The sequence below is a fragment of the Pithys albifrons genome, chromosome 30, assembly GCF_047495875.1.
Source record: "Pithys albifrons albifrons isolate INPA30051 chromosome 30, PitAlb_v1, whole genome shotgun sequence".
Lineage (NCBI taxonomy): Eukaryota > Metazoa > Chordata > Aves > Passeriformes > Thamnophilidae > Pithys > Pithys albifrons.
This window is the reverse complement of record NC_092487.1, coordinates 1,589,744-1,603,539: the sequence shown is the minus strand read 5'-3', so window position 1 is coordinate 1,603,539 and position 13,796 is coordinate 1,589,744. Positions and strand designations below refer to the sequence as shown.

Below are 13,796 nucleotides of genomic sequence, written 5' to 3'. Positions count from 1 at the left end.
ACTGGGATAAGCTGAAATCCTCGTGGCTGAACTGCTGTGAGTTGCAGGAGCTTTGGTTTTGGGCAGCTAGATGAGGAGTTTGCTGCTGATAACCAGCTGAAGAGTGGAAGCTTTTGCTTATGTTTACATGGCTTGGACAGTGTGAAGGAGACTCAAACTGCTCAGTTTTGACTTGCCTTACAGAGCCACTACCAGCAGCACCAGTGGGACAGAAAATCAGATTTAGGCACTATTGTGCATCAATCCAGAGTTTTACCACTGCAAAGCCCCAGGTTCTTTGTCCTTGTGCCTGGCTATGTGTCATCCTTTTTATAGCAGCCACAGTCCTGCCCTCCTGAAGTGTGTGGTGTGTCAGCTTCTTGAGTGTGAACACGTGGGAGTGAAGGCAGGGAGCAAACATGTACTGTGTAGAAAGCAGCTCTTGGAAGTGTGGTGTGGGTACGTGTGTCTGACACACTGCAGCCCCAAGCTGGTTGGCATTATTGTTGTGTATGAATCAACCTAAAAATGGCATTGCAAGTAAATGTCTTGTGGACCAGTAGAAGTGACTTACCTAAGAGGTGGGAGAGAAGCATGCTCACCTCTTCACAGTGCTGTCACCTACATTTTCCAAAATGCTTATGTTTGTCAAAAAAAAGACAAAAAAACCCAAAAAATAATAAACTCCAGTCTAGCTACAGCCAGGTGTTTTGTTAAGTCAGCTGACTTGACTTAGATTTCACATTCTGCTGGAGTAGAATATAGTCTGAGGTACTGGAAAATAGAGCACAACTCTGAGTTACTTCAACGATAGACGAATCTGCACTTAACACACAGAGCAGATGAACATCTTCATTTTGCTCTCGTGCTGCTCCAAGTGTGGAGAGCTCTCCCCTGGGAGGGGCAGGGCTTGTGGCAGGTGGGGTGAGCAGGTACAAGGAAAGTGCTTCAGACAGGCCTGGCAAACCCTGTGCATCGCTGTGTTTGCCAAGAGCAGTTCTTTGATGGATTTGTTGACTTGGCCAGTATTTCAAGTTTTCTGGTGTTTTCAATCTGTAGGGGAACTGCTGCACTGCAGCAGGGAGGAGCAGATGCTGCCTTTGGGTGTCTGATGCGCGGTGTGTGGTTTCCTTTCAGCTCGCTATCAGAATGAGCTGGCAGGTGTGGACACGGAGCTGCTGGCCGAGCGGTTTTACTATCAAGCCCTTTCTGTTGCACCACAAATTGGTGAGTCACTTACCATGAATTTTTAGTTGTTAAAATTGTGTTGCCACAACCTAAAGACTGTGTGTGATACTACACTGGTCAGGTGGTTTTATCCCTTTTGCTTTCTTTGAGAACCTTTCTTGCTGGCAAGCCAGGGAGAGAAATTAAAGCCAGGGTGCTCCTTGCCAGTGACTTCACCTTATTCATCTGAGAAGCTCAAACTTCCCTGAGTGTGCCTGTCGGTTGAGGGCAGATGCAGCTCTCTGTTGCCAGAAGCAGAGCATTATTGGTCACCTCCCACTTTTTACCCCTGAAAAAATAATCTCACATGCTGCTTCCTCTTTCAGAAGTGCCTCTGTCTGGGAACACATCAGTGCTGGAGTAGAGGGCCTGTCTTACCTTAAAGTGTGCAATTCCAGCCAAATGTTCTCTTCAGTCTTGGCAGTGTTCTTACTGAGCTGTTTTGATAGGCTGATCCCAAACAAGTGACAAAAATTTCTGCACCACAGTGAGCTGAAACAGGGCTCTCAGGTGCTGGTAAGATGATGTCTATGTTGAGAAATACAGAGTCAAGGCCATGGCATAATTAATATGGAGGAGGAGGCATTGTTTGCCCTGCCCTCTTAGGCAGATAGCTGACAGAAGGTGGTGAGTATCTAAAAGCTCTGTGAAACAGAAAACAAAGCCTGGGTGGCAGAAGGGTTCAGTAGTCCAGACCTTTGTACTGCAGCTTTACAACTGTGTCTCCTGGTTTTCTTCCTGTGTGGAAATGTAGTGAGAGGGAAAGGATCTGCTTTCTAGCAGGGCCACTGGAGAATTCCAAGTGAATTCCATTGCCCTTCTCCTTCCTGACAGGAATGCCCTTCAACCAGCTGGGGACACTGGCAGGCAGCAAGTACTACAATGTGGAAGCGACCTACTGCTACCTACGCTGGTGAGTGCCTGTGGATCTGGGTGTGCTGGGCCACCATGGAGCAGCATGTTGCCAGAGCTTCTTCACCTCTGCTTTGGGCTTGGGACTGTTTTCAGCAGCTGAATTACAGGGGAAGGGAAAGAGATGGGTTTAGTTCACCCTTGAACAGGGCTGGTAATAACAGTGAGCCTTGGTCAGATCAAACCATTGTGCTGGTTGCTGAACACCCATGCAGGGCTGCACCTGCAGGGCTTCACCCAGCCTGAGCTGGAGAGCCAGGCAGGAAGGGAGGTGAGGGTGCTGAGGGAGGCACCCTGTGGAGTGAGGTGGGTGAAATTCAATTATCTGAACCTGGCCTGAAGGCACTGATTTGAGAAGATGTGTGAGCAGGGCAGGTGGGAACTGTGAAGCAGATGAAGTTGGGCTTGCAGCCATCTGGGGGAGTTAAGTTGCCCAGCATGTGCAGGCAGCAGCACATCTGTCCTTGTGCCTCAGTGCCTGAGGAACCTGCTAGTGAGTTAAAGCCATAAAATATGAGCAAAGTAACTTCTGCTGTGTCCTCTTCTGGTGTCTCAGCATCCAGTCTGAAGTGTCCTTCGAAGGTGCCTATGGGAACCTGAAGCGACTGTATGACAAAGCAGCCAAGATGTATCACCAGCTGAAGAAATGTGAAACCAGGAAGTTGTCTCCAAGTAAGAAACGGTAAGAAGGGAAAGAAAAGGAGAGGGGTTCAGGCTGAGGGTTTTTAGTGCCAGCAGTGTCATCCTCTGGGTTGGAAGTGGTGTCTTTGTGGCAAGTGGAACTGCTAGATGGGCCATTCAACAAGGTGACTGCTCCCAGAATTTCAAGAGCTTCACTCTAGATCCCATTCTTGATGTCTTGAGTCATAATTTCAGGAGAAAAGCTAAATGCTGGCCAGGTTTAGAGTTTGAGATGAGAGATTTTCCTACTCTCCCCTGGAGCTGAGGCCTATTTATGAGGGTTGGGGCATATTGATGGCAGTTGGCAGTATGTAAATTGTCTTCTTTGCTCCAGTTTCATCAGAATGCAGTTTTCACTTGAGACCTGATTTACCTGTTAACAGAGCTCTGTCAGATCAGCCCATCTCTGTGATGGGGGACCTGCTTTACAGTGTTTTCTCTTCCATCCTTTTAGAGGCAAAGACATAAAGAGGTTGCTGGTGAGCTTCATGTACCTGCAGAGTCTTTTGCAGCCAAAGAGCAGGTAAGGTTATGGCAGAGTGTATCTTCTGTTGATAACTCACAGCATCAGGCACTTGGAATTGGAGGGATGAGTTCCTGTTAGGATAACAGTGCCTGGCCTGAGGCTTTCTGCCTAAAGCTCCAGGACTTCAGACTATCCATGCAGGGAGCACGAGGAAGATTGTCTCCCAGGGCAGACTGAAATACCTAAGGGTTAAATACTTTGTCACTGTCTAAATCAAGCCAGCACTGAGTAAGTGTTGAACTCCTGAGCCTCGCAGCTGTCTCTGTGCTGTGCTGTGCCTTTGGTGTTTGCTTACCTTGTGCAGTCATCAGATGCTTTTTCCTGGCAAGCCCTGGATTTGGGCTGATGTGACAGCAAAGAGTTGCTGTTGCAGGGCTGTTCACTGCACTTGGTCATCTGTAAGCAAACATCTTGTTCAGAGAAACAAACAGCCAAACCTGGTTGTGTTAGAATAAATAGAAAGCTTTGTACAGCTGTGTGATTTTGGGTTTTTTTTGTTGGGTTTTTTTTTGGGGGGGGGTTGTTTCTCTGACTCTGCTGGAGTCTTTCAGGTGATTGTAAATTAATCTCTTACAGCTTGGAATAGAACAGGCATTTTAAAGGTCTTAGACACAGTCTGCACTTAAACTCATTGTGGAATGGTTTAGGTTCAAAGGGACCTTCTGGGGGTCCAGTCCTCCCCCAAAGCAGCATTCACTGTGAAGGTAGATACAGATGTTAAGTCAGATCAGGTTGTTCAGAGCCTCATCTCACTGAGTTTTGACTGGATCCAAGAACAGAGATACCACACATTTCTGGTCCCCTTTCCCCTACTTTCACCATGGAATTTTTTCTCATTGCATCTGGTCTTGTTTTCCTTTTCTGCAGTGTGTACCCATCACTTCCCTTCCTTTTGCTGTGCACCACTGAGGAGAGTCTTTCTCGGTCCTCTGAAATCACCTGTTTGGCATCTGGAAACAAAAGACAGTCCCCCCTGAGCCTTCTGTCCTTCAGACTGAACAAACTTGATTCTCTTTGCCTCTTTCCATACATCATGTTCTTTGTTCCTCTGCTGGACTAAGTCCAGTTTGTCACTGTCTTTTTCTTTGGTGGGTTTTTTGTCACGGGGACCCCAAGACTGGATGCAGATGCCACCTTGTGAATGCCAGACAGAGAGGGAGAACATTTCCTCAACCTGCTCATGCAGCCCAGTATGGGATTGGCTTTCCAGCCTTGAATTACACCAGGGTGGAACTACAAGGCTCCTTTAATATCCACTTAACATGTATTTAGCACATAAGAAAATTGGAAATTACTTCAATTCCCCAGGGACATTTCCCCCTGAAAAAGATTTGCTGGAACTTCTGCAGGTGGGTTTGTTTTGTAACTGGGAGGCTCCCATAGCCCCCTGCACTGATCCAATGGGTGCTTCCTTTGAAGGAGCAAATAATTTTAGAGGATTTGGAATATTCTTATGGGGCTGCAGGTTAGAGACGTGGGAGGAGGAAAAGCCAAGTGTCCTGTGTGTGCAGTGTAACACTTCCACTGAGCAATGAATGCATCTGGAAGTTTTGCTCACTTTAACATTGAAGTGCCTTGTGTATCTTAATGGCCACTGATGAGCTCCCTGGAGAAAAGTCATCTGGTTTTTGGTAACCCATCTCTAGTTACCATTTGGTTTTAGTTTAGAAGCTTTGAAGAGGAAGGCATGATCTGATTAATGTCATTTGCTTCCCATAGCTGTTGTTGCCTGTAGTATGTTGCCCAGTGCTTTCATCCTGCCTAGTGCTAAAGGACAGCCTAACTGGTGGGTTTGGTTCAGTTTCTGTACAGACATTGCCAGCAGCATGAGTCTTAAGTAATAATTCTTGTTTATTTTTAACTTTTGTTAAGCTCTCTGGATTCTGAGCTGACATCTCTCTGCCAGTCTGTGCTGGAGGATTTCAACCTGTGCTTGTTCTACTTGCCCTCCTCTCCCAACCTGGGCTCAAGTAGCGAAGATGAAGAAGAATATGAGAGTGGCTACTCCTTCCTGCCTGATCTCCTGATCTTTCGCATGGTCATCATCTGCCTTATGAGTGTTCACAGCCTCAAGAGGGCAGGTAACCAGTGCTTTCTGTGGAAATGTCATGATGAGCACTCAGCAGTGCAGTTAGGCTGGAGATGCTGCGTGAACTGGTGTTTGTGTTGTGGCCTGGTGCTCACCTCCTCCTCCCCCTCACTGTCTGGTTGCAGGTTCCAAGCAGTACAGTGCAGCCATTGCCTTCACCCTGGCCCTCTTCTCTCATCTGATCAATCACGTCAATATTCGCCTCCAGGCAGAGCTAGAAGAAGGGGAAAATCCTGTCCCAGCCTTTCAGAGTGATGGTACAGGTAAGAGAACAGAGATGGCAGCAGATGGGTCTCCCCAGTTGCCTGCCTATAGGGCAGGCTTTTCCTTTCCTAATCTGGGCATGGTTTTTGTAGTGTAGTGCCTGAGTTGGGGTACAGATATCTTGACCTTCAACTGCTGGGTTGGAATCCCTAAAGATGGGTGATCTGCTGAGCAGTCTTCATTCGGATACTCTTTGTGAGTATCTGAATCATCACAGGCTGAACAGGTTGCTTTCCTTATAAGGAGTTTGCCTTCTGTGTTTCTTGGCAGCTCATTCATCACTTGTTTACCCCAACCTGACACTTTATTTTCTCTGTTGGCTGTTGTTTACTGGCCTCTTTCCTCCTCCACTGAGGAGATGATCTTGGGTGAAAGACCTGGACTGAGGGAGGCTGAGGGGCCTGGGGAGGCAGGCCCTCTTGTCTTACCTCAGCTCTGCTCAGGCAAGGGCAGCTCTTGAGTGTTTGGGGGATCTTGTTAAGCAGAGAATAAAACTACTGCATGTTTGCCCCGTAAACAGTCTGTTTGCAGTACCTCACTGAATGCAGGCTGAGAGGGTTCCTGGTAAAAACAACAATGAATGACCCCTCCTCTGCAGGTTTTGAAGCTGTCAGGGTGATCCAGGGTTGCTGCAAAGGCTTGGGAGCGTGTTGATCTGTGAAGGCATTGGGTCAGCTCAGGGTAGTTACAGGGCAGATTCCCCTGCCTTGCTTGGTGGGTCGCTCGGCTCTCCTGCTGTGGAAAGCTGGGGAGGAGAGTTAGGATTCATCTGTGTTTTGTGCTGGTTTAGCAGCTTTCAGCACTAAGGCTGCCTGGCAATGGAGCAGCACAGCTTGGGCTGTAGGAGTCATGGCTTCCCAGGGCTTCTCAGGTGCCTCTAGGAAGTGAGTAGCCATTCTGGGGTTGCCATTGCTTGTTCTGACACTGACGGAAGTGATGGCTGAATTTTGCAGCCCTGGTTCCCCGGGCTCTGGGCTGGCAAGCAGCAACCTGTGGGACACATTGTGACTTAAAGTTACATTCTCCCTTGTAAATGCAGATGATCAGGAGTCCCGAGAGCCTGTGAACTCAATTGAGAAGGAAGCTGAAGCAGAGCTGGCCAATCATCAGCCCAGCGAGGAACAGCGAAAGAACGACTGCAAGAAAAGCAAGAAATACTCACGGCTCTCCTGTCTGCGGCGCCGCCGCCACCCCCAGAACGTGGATGAGAGCGACCTGAGTGAGGGCTTTGACTCTGACTCCAGCCAGGGCTCCATCAAGGGCAGTGATGGCTCAGAGAGTGGCTCAGAGAAGAGTGATGAAGAAGGAGAAGCTGCTTTTGATGTGGAGACAGACTCTGACATGAACAGCCAGGAATCTCGGTCTGACTTGGAGGACATGGAGGATGAACCGGGTGAGGAGGGAAGTGGCCGAGGCAAAGGTGAGCCCAAAGAGGCCTTAAAAAACTGTGTGGATGGCAGTGGGCTCGGGGACTCCAAGAGCTCAAGCATCTCTAAAACTGAGGCAGCAGATGCAGCAGTCAATGGGCCAGCTTCCCTGGGCAGTAATGATGCGAGCATAGCCAGTAATCTGCAGGCCATGTCCACCCAACTGTTCCAGACCAAACGGTGCTTCCGCTTGGCCCCCACATTCAGCAACATCCTCCTGAAACCCAACAGTGAACCACCTGCCTTGAAGGATGGGATAGAGAACAAGCCATGTGTCAATGGAGATCTGGAGAAGCCCAGCTTGGCAGAGCAAGGTAAGGGCCTGGTTATTGCAGTTTTAAATAGAAAACTGCAAGCTGTGGCAGGGTGTTTGCTAAATTCCCCTTTTCTCATGGTGGAAGCCCTCCTTTGGCAAGGTTTGGAGAAGGAGGTTGCCCAAGTACTGGGCAGGCCTTGGGCTGGGCATTCCCTGAAGGGGGAGTTTTACTTTACTGCCAGACATCCAGGAATATGAGCACATGAGCAGAGGCAACACCTGCAGCCAGCCACAGTTAGCAGGAGAGCTTCAGCTTCACAGACTAAACACTGAGCAGCTCAGATAATTACAGGGTCACAGGATGGTTTGTTTGGAAGGGACATTAAAACTCATTTTGTCCCACAACCCTGCATTGGGCAGGGACACCTTCCGCTAGACCAGGTTGCTCCAAGCCTGGTCCAACTGACTCCTTCAACACTTCCAGGGATCGGGCAGCCACAGCTTCTCTGGGCAACCTGTGCCAGGCCCTCACCACCCTCAAAGGGAAGAATTTCTTCCTAATACCTCATCTAAATTTACCCTCCTTCACCTTAAATCCATTTCCCCTTGTCCTGTCCAGGCCCTTGTCCAAAGTCCCTCTCCAGCTCTCTTGGAGCCCCTTTAGGCACTGGAAAGGGCTCTAAGGTCTCCCCAGAGCCTTTTCTTCTCCAGCTGAACAGCCCCAGCTCTCCCAGCCTGTCTCCAGAGCTGAGGGGCTCCAAACCTTGGAGCATCTCCATGGCTTCCTCTGGACCCGCTCCAGCAGTTCCATGTCCTTGCTGTGCTGGCGGCCCCAAGGCTGGAGGCAGCACTGCAGGTGGGGTCTCACCTGAGCGAACAGAGGGACAGAATAGCCCCCATCACGTGCTGCTCACACTGCTGGGGATGAGCCCAGCACAGTATTGGCTTTCCGGGCTCCCAGTGGGTCAAGTTGAGCTTCCTGTCAACCCACACCCCCAAGTCCTTCTCCTCTGGACTGTTCTCCATCCATTCCCCCTCAGCCTGTGTTTCTGGGGGGTTGCCCCAATGCAGGTACAGTACCTGCCCTTGGCCTCACTGAACCACCTGGAGTTGGCACAAATTGACTTTTCCAGCCTGTCGAGGTCCCTCTGGTGCCATCCCTTGGTGTGACCCCAACACACAACTCAGTGTTGGCAAACTGGCTGAGGGTGCACTTGATCTCACTGTCCATCCCACCAACAACAAAGATGTTAAAAAGTGCTGGTCCCAGTCCTGACCCCTGAGGATGCCACTTGTCACTGCACTCCAACTGGACATCAAGCTGTTGGCTGCAGCTCTTTGAGAGTGACCATCAAGCTGATTCCTTGTCCACCAAGTGGTCTATCCATGAAATCCATGTCTCTCCAGTTTAGAGACAAGGATGTCATAAGGGACAGAGTCAAATGCTTTGCACAGATATGAGCAGATGATGTCAGTTGCTCTTCCCTTATCCCCCACTGCTGTAACCTCATTCTAGAAGGCCACTAAATTTGTCAAGCATGATTTGCCTTAGTGAAGCCTTGCTGACTTCAGAGGATAATTCCAGCAAATATTAGAGATGGGAATTATCTTTCTTTTTCACTTGTGAAATCCCTAGTCAGACACTTCACAGTGCTTCTGGTGACAGACAGTGCAGATGCAGGGGAGGAAGTTCTCCATGAGATGACAGTTTATCAACCCTGCTAAGCTCTCATAGGAGTTTGTTGGTAAGATGTGACCTGGGTGCATGTGGGAGGTATCAGAGGCCTCTCTGTGACCCCCCGAAAATGCCTCGCCAAGTGTTCCAGGCTGAACCCCCTGGAGATGCACAGCAGGTGGAGCTGCCATGTCTCCATTCCCACCCAACTTACAAGCAAGGGATGTTCTGGGCAAAAAGAGCTGTAAAGGGAGATCTGGTGCACTACAGGGAATTGTTTGTATTTCAGATAAAACCACATGGGCCTGTTTGGTCTTGTTTGTCATTCCTTTCAGCTTCCCTGGAGCCAGGAAACACTCTGCATCCTGCTGCCAAATCCAGCTGGCCTGCAGCACTGGCAGGATTCAGACTTTTCCTGGGCCAGAATTGGAAGGGGCAGTATTAGATCATATCAGTGTTGACTGGCTCCCAGCACTGCTCTGTGGCCACATGAAAGAGATGGGGGCTAAGGGAAGAAGCATATGAATTTTGGTCTGTTTAACCCTTCTCTTCAGTGGGTTATTCCGATGTTGCAGCTCCAGGAACTGTGGCCATGATACCTTTACAGATGTAGAAAATGAAGGTTGGAATGAGTTTGCTAACCCCTGTTCTTTTTAGTTTTGAGCTCTCCTCAGCTGTGCTGTTTCCAAACTGCTAGTTTGTGGTGTAATACTGTCATGGAAGGGTTCTGAATAAACCACCTTCTCCCTTGTGATTCCAAGGCTTTATGGAATGCCCATTGCTGTGTTAATAGGCAGCAGTGGCAGCCCTTGAAATAAGGGATTGCAGCAAAATGGGTCAGTTGATTCCTGCCTTGAGCTCAGGTCATGTGTATCACTTGTGATTCCATTGGCAATGGCTTTGAGATCCTCACTTCCAGAGAATTACAAGATTGCAAAAAATATATTCAATATTTAAAATTCCCTGGGCCCAGGTCATAGGACAGCCCTGCCATTTCCTTCTCTTGACTGGCCCAAAGCTGGGAGCATGCTGGACTTGTGGCCATTGCTGGCTCTGTTCCCTGCAGGAACTAACCTGCCCCTTGTGCAGGCACGTGCTGCCTGCTCTGTCAGCAAGTCTCTTGGAGGCTGCTGCTGGGGTTAAGGGATTTGTCAGACCTTCCCAGGAGATCTTAGTCCTCTTCTCCCAAGGAAAAAGAAGATGCAGGAATGATACATATTGGTAACAGTGCAAGGGACCGTGGTGGGCAAGGGACTGGTTTTCTGAGGGTATGTGGAAGCATCAAGTAGTTCAACAAAACTCTTTACCCACCCAGTGCAGTTCTGACACCAGCAGGGCTTAGTGTCTCAGGGGATTTAATGCCTGCCATCCTGCACTTTTCTTTGTTTTCCAGATGATGTGTCTGACTCTGAGGAAAGCATTTCAAGTAACAAATCCTGCAGGAATGAGCGATCCCTTCAGGAGAAGCTGGAGATCATGACCAATGAAGGGCTGCTGCTCACTGTCAAGGTGTTCCTGGACTGGCTGAGGACAAACACAGACCTCATCATCATGTGTGCTCAGGTGGGGACGGTGTCAGGGCTCCCCTAAGGCTGTGTCTGGGCAGTTCCCCTGAGCTGGGATTGGGAGGGCAGGTTGCAGCCACAGTCCCAGTCCCAGTCTCAGGCACAGGGTGATGTTACATCCCCCACCAGCTGAATTGAGCTAATCTGGACTTAAGAAGGGTAGTGAGGTTTATTCTTCATAAAGCATTCTGAGGGCTGTGAGATGCTGGAAGGTTCAAGTGGCCTGGTTGTTGTGCACATCTCTACTGATGTTTTTTGTGGCCTTTTGTGTTCTTTTCCTGCAGAGCTCTCAGAGCCTGTGGAACAGGCTGTCTGTGCTCCTGAACCTTCTGCCTTCTGCTGCAGACCTGCAGGCATCAGGTACTGGAGAAGGAAATGGCAATGTGATGTTTCACCAATCTTAGTCCTTAGTGATTCCCAGGGTGTGTGGGAGATTCCAGGGTGACATAATTCCCAGTAGCAGTTGTTATAAGCACAGTGGGAAGTGACCTGTGCATGTGCGTTGGTTTCTTTGTTTAAACACCATTCCAGTTAAATACTGTCCCACAGACTTCAGAATCAGAAAATCGTGGAATATCCTGACTTGGAAGGGACCCCCACCAGGATTATCAAGTCCAACTCCTGGCTCTGACAGGACAGTCCCAAAAATCACACACAAAAAATGCTCAATTAGCACATCATGTATGGCTGACAGTGCACTGAAACACTGACACCAGCGTGTGAAAATCCTTGTGTGGCCAACAGGAGTAAAATTCACTGCCAGAAGCAGAAGTAAGGCTGTGATTTTGTCATGGCAATCCTGGAAAATAGTTTTGGAGCTCCAGCTGCTTGTGATGTGCCTTCTGTGCCTCCTTGGGGCTGAGCCTGAAAATGCTCACAAGAAGCAGAGTTTTAACAGGGATGCTGATCTGTTGGAACGAGTGGGAAAGCTGTCCCTCCAAACAGGAGAATTCCTGGAGTCGCTCAGCAGGCTGTTTGGGACAGTTGCTCTTTATATTGTGGGTGGCCTTTTGGTTCCTCCTTCAGCAGGTGCTCACAGGACACTCCTCTGCCAGTGACCATTAACAGATCATGTGCCTTAAAGCAGTTTTCATCTTTGTCCCCTTATCAGTTGTTTTTCTCTACTTCCTGTCCCTCCTCTTCAGGGCTGGCCCTGTGTGATGAGGTCAAGGACATCCTGAGTGATGCTGAGCTCCCAGACCTGAAGGCCAGCCTGCTGCTCCCAGAAGATGTGGCCCTGCGCAATCTCCCCCCTCTGAAAAATGCACACAAGAGGTTTAACTTTGAGCAGGACCGACCCATTTTCTCAGCAGTTGAGGAGGTGAGTTGGAATAAATCCTGAAGAAAGTCAGACCTGGATTGTTGTTTTATGTGGTTCGTTTTCCCAGCACTGAGTGCCTGAGCAGAGGTTTGGGGTGAGGGGAGGGCTGCTGGTGTTTCCTGAGGCTTTCTTGGGTTAAGGAAGCCCAGACCAATGGCACTCGTGAGCATTTTGGCCAGCTGTCAGCTTTCCTGCAGCTCCCTCCTGCAGTGTCTGACTTCAGAAAAGATCAGGAACATCCATCAGAATTAGCAGTTTAGTAGCAGTTCCTGCTTTTCTGAAAGTGTCAGCTGTGGGTCAGAGCTGGCTCGGGCTGCAGCCCCGTGGCCACCAACTGCCTGTTGCTTCCTTGCAGTCTGTCGTGAGGATCTGCTGCATTCGGAGCTTCGGTCACTTCATTACCCACCTGCAAGGCAGCATCTTGCAGTTCAACTCAGAGCTTGGGATTTTCATCAGCATAGCACAGTCAGACCAAGACAACTTGCTGCACCAGGCCCAGGCCCAGTTTCACATGGTGAGTTGGCAGAGGTGGATGAATTCTCTCTACTTGGCACAGTTGTCTGTAGGTTACTATTAGGTTGTAACTATAATTGCAGATCTTTGGGGGGAGATGAAAATTCTGCTCCTTAAACCTACTTTGGTGTCCCCTTTTCACCCTGTTTCTGGAAGCACGTGCTAATGTCAGCTGGTGTGTTTTCTGCTAACTGATATGGAAGTTTGGTTTTGTAACCAGGCTGCAGAGGAGGCTCGTCGGAACAGGCTCATGAGAGACATGGCTCAGCTTCGACTGCAGGTAGGAGAGGCCAGTTCCAGCCTGAAAACCAGCAGGGTAATGGCTGGAATGTCAGAGGGAAGGGAAGGGAAAGGAATGTCAGAAACAGGGAAGGGAAAGGAATGTCAGAGGGAAGGGAAGGGAAGGTTAGGGAAGGGAAGGTTAGGGAAGGAAAGGTGAGGGGAGGGAAGGGAAGGTGAGGGGAGGGGAGGGAAGGGAAGGGAAGGGAAGGGAAGGGAAGGGAAGGGAAGGGAAGGGAAGGGAAGGGTAGAAGGGAAGGGAAGGGTAGAAGGGAAGGGAAGGGAAGGGTAGAAGGGAAGGGAAGGGAAGGGAAGGGTAGAAGGGAAGGGAAGTGAAGGGTAGAAGGGAAGGGAAGGGAAGGGTAGAAGGGAAGGGAAGGGAAGGGTAGAAGGGGAGGGGAGGGGAGGGGGAGAGAGGGAGGGGGAGAGAGGGAGGGGAGGGGAGGGGGAGAGAGGGAGGGGGAGAGGGAGGGGAGGGGAGGGGGAGAGAGGGAGGGGAGGTGGAGGGAGGGGAGGGGAGGGGAGGGGGAGAGAGGGAGGGGAGGGGAGGGGAGGGGGAGAGAGGGAGGGGAGGGGGAGAGAGGGAGGGAGAGGGACCTCTCTGCTCCTGTCCCACACAGAAGCAGTAAGTCCATTCTGCATAGACAACTGTAGAATGTCTCAAATTGGAAGGGACTCATAAGGATCATGGAGTCCAACTCCCTGCTCCTCACAGGGCTACCTAAAACTAAATGAAATGCCCAAGAGCATTGTCCAGGCACTCCCTGAGCTCTGGCAGGCTTTGTGTTTTGACCACTGCCATGGGGAGCCCTTTCCAGGGACCAACCACCCTGTGGGGGAAGAATATTTTCCTGATGTCCAGCCTGAACCATTCCCCTGATGCAGCAATGAAACTGGAAATGGAATGAACCATTTCCTCATGTCCCGTTTCTGGTCATCGGAAAGAGGAAATCAGCACCTCCCCCTCGCTGACCCCCATGAAGGAGGTGTAGGCTGTGATGGGGGATCACCCTCAAAGCTGAGTAATCTCAGCTGCTCAAGGCCATCCTCACCATCCTGGTCATTCTCCTCTGGACACTCTC

At 49.8% G+C, this 13,796-nt stretch overlaps 1 protein-coding gene across 1 annotated transcript in view; it reads left to right on the top strand.

Moving 5' to 3' along the window:
• SMG5 (SMG5 nonsense mediated mRNA decay factor) overlaps nucleotides 1-13,796 on the top strand; it is a 34,172-nt gene that overhangs the window by 12,636 nt on the left and 7,740 nt on the right. Inside the window, exons 6-17 of the mRNA XM_071579400.1 lie at nucleotides 1,117-1,206; nucleotides 2,041-2,119; nucleotides 2,675-2,800; nucleotides 3,254-3,322; nucleotides 5,198-5,406; nucleotides 5,540-5,677; nucleotides 6,718-7,419; nucleotides 10,430-10,599; nucleotides 10,886-10,961; nucleotides 11,747-11,922; nucleotides 12,278-12,436; nucleotides 12,656-12,715. Coding sequence (XP_071435501.1) covers nucleotides 1,117-1,206; nucleotides 2,041-2,119; nucleotides 2,675-2,800; nucleotides 3,254-3,322; nucleotides 5,198-5,406; nucleotides 5,540-5,677; nucleotides 6,718-7,419; nucleotides 10,430-10,599; nucleotides 10,886-10,961; nucleotides 11,747-11,922; nucleotides 12,278-12,436; nucleotides 12,656-12,715 — 2,054 coding nt within the window. The remainder of the gene's footprint in view (nucleotides 1-1,116; nucleotides 1,207-2,040; nucleotides 2,120-2,674; nucleotides 2,801-3,253; nucleotides 3,323-5,197; nucleotides 5,407-5,539; nucleotides 5,678-6,717; nucleotides 7,420-10,429; nucleotides 10,600-10,885; nucleotides 10,962-11,746; nucleotides 11,923-12,277; nucleotides 12,437-12,655; nucleotides 12,716-13,796) is intronic.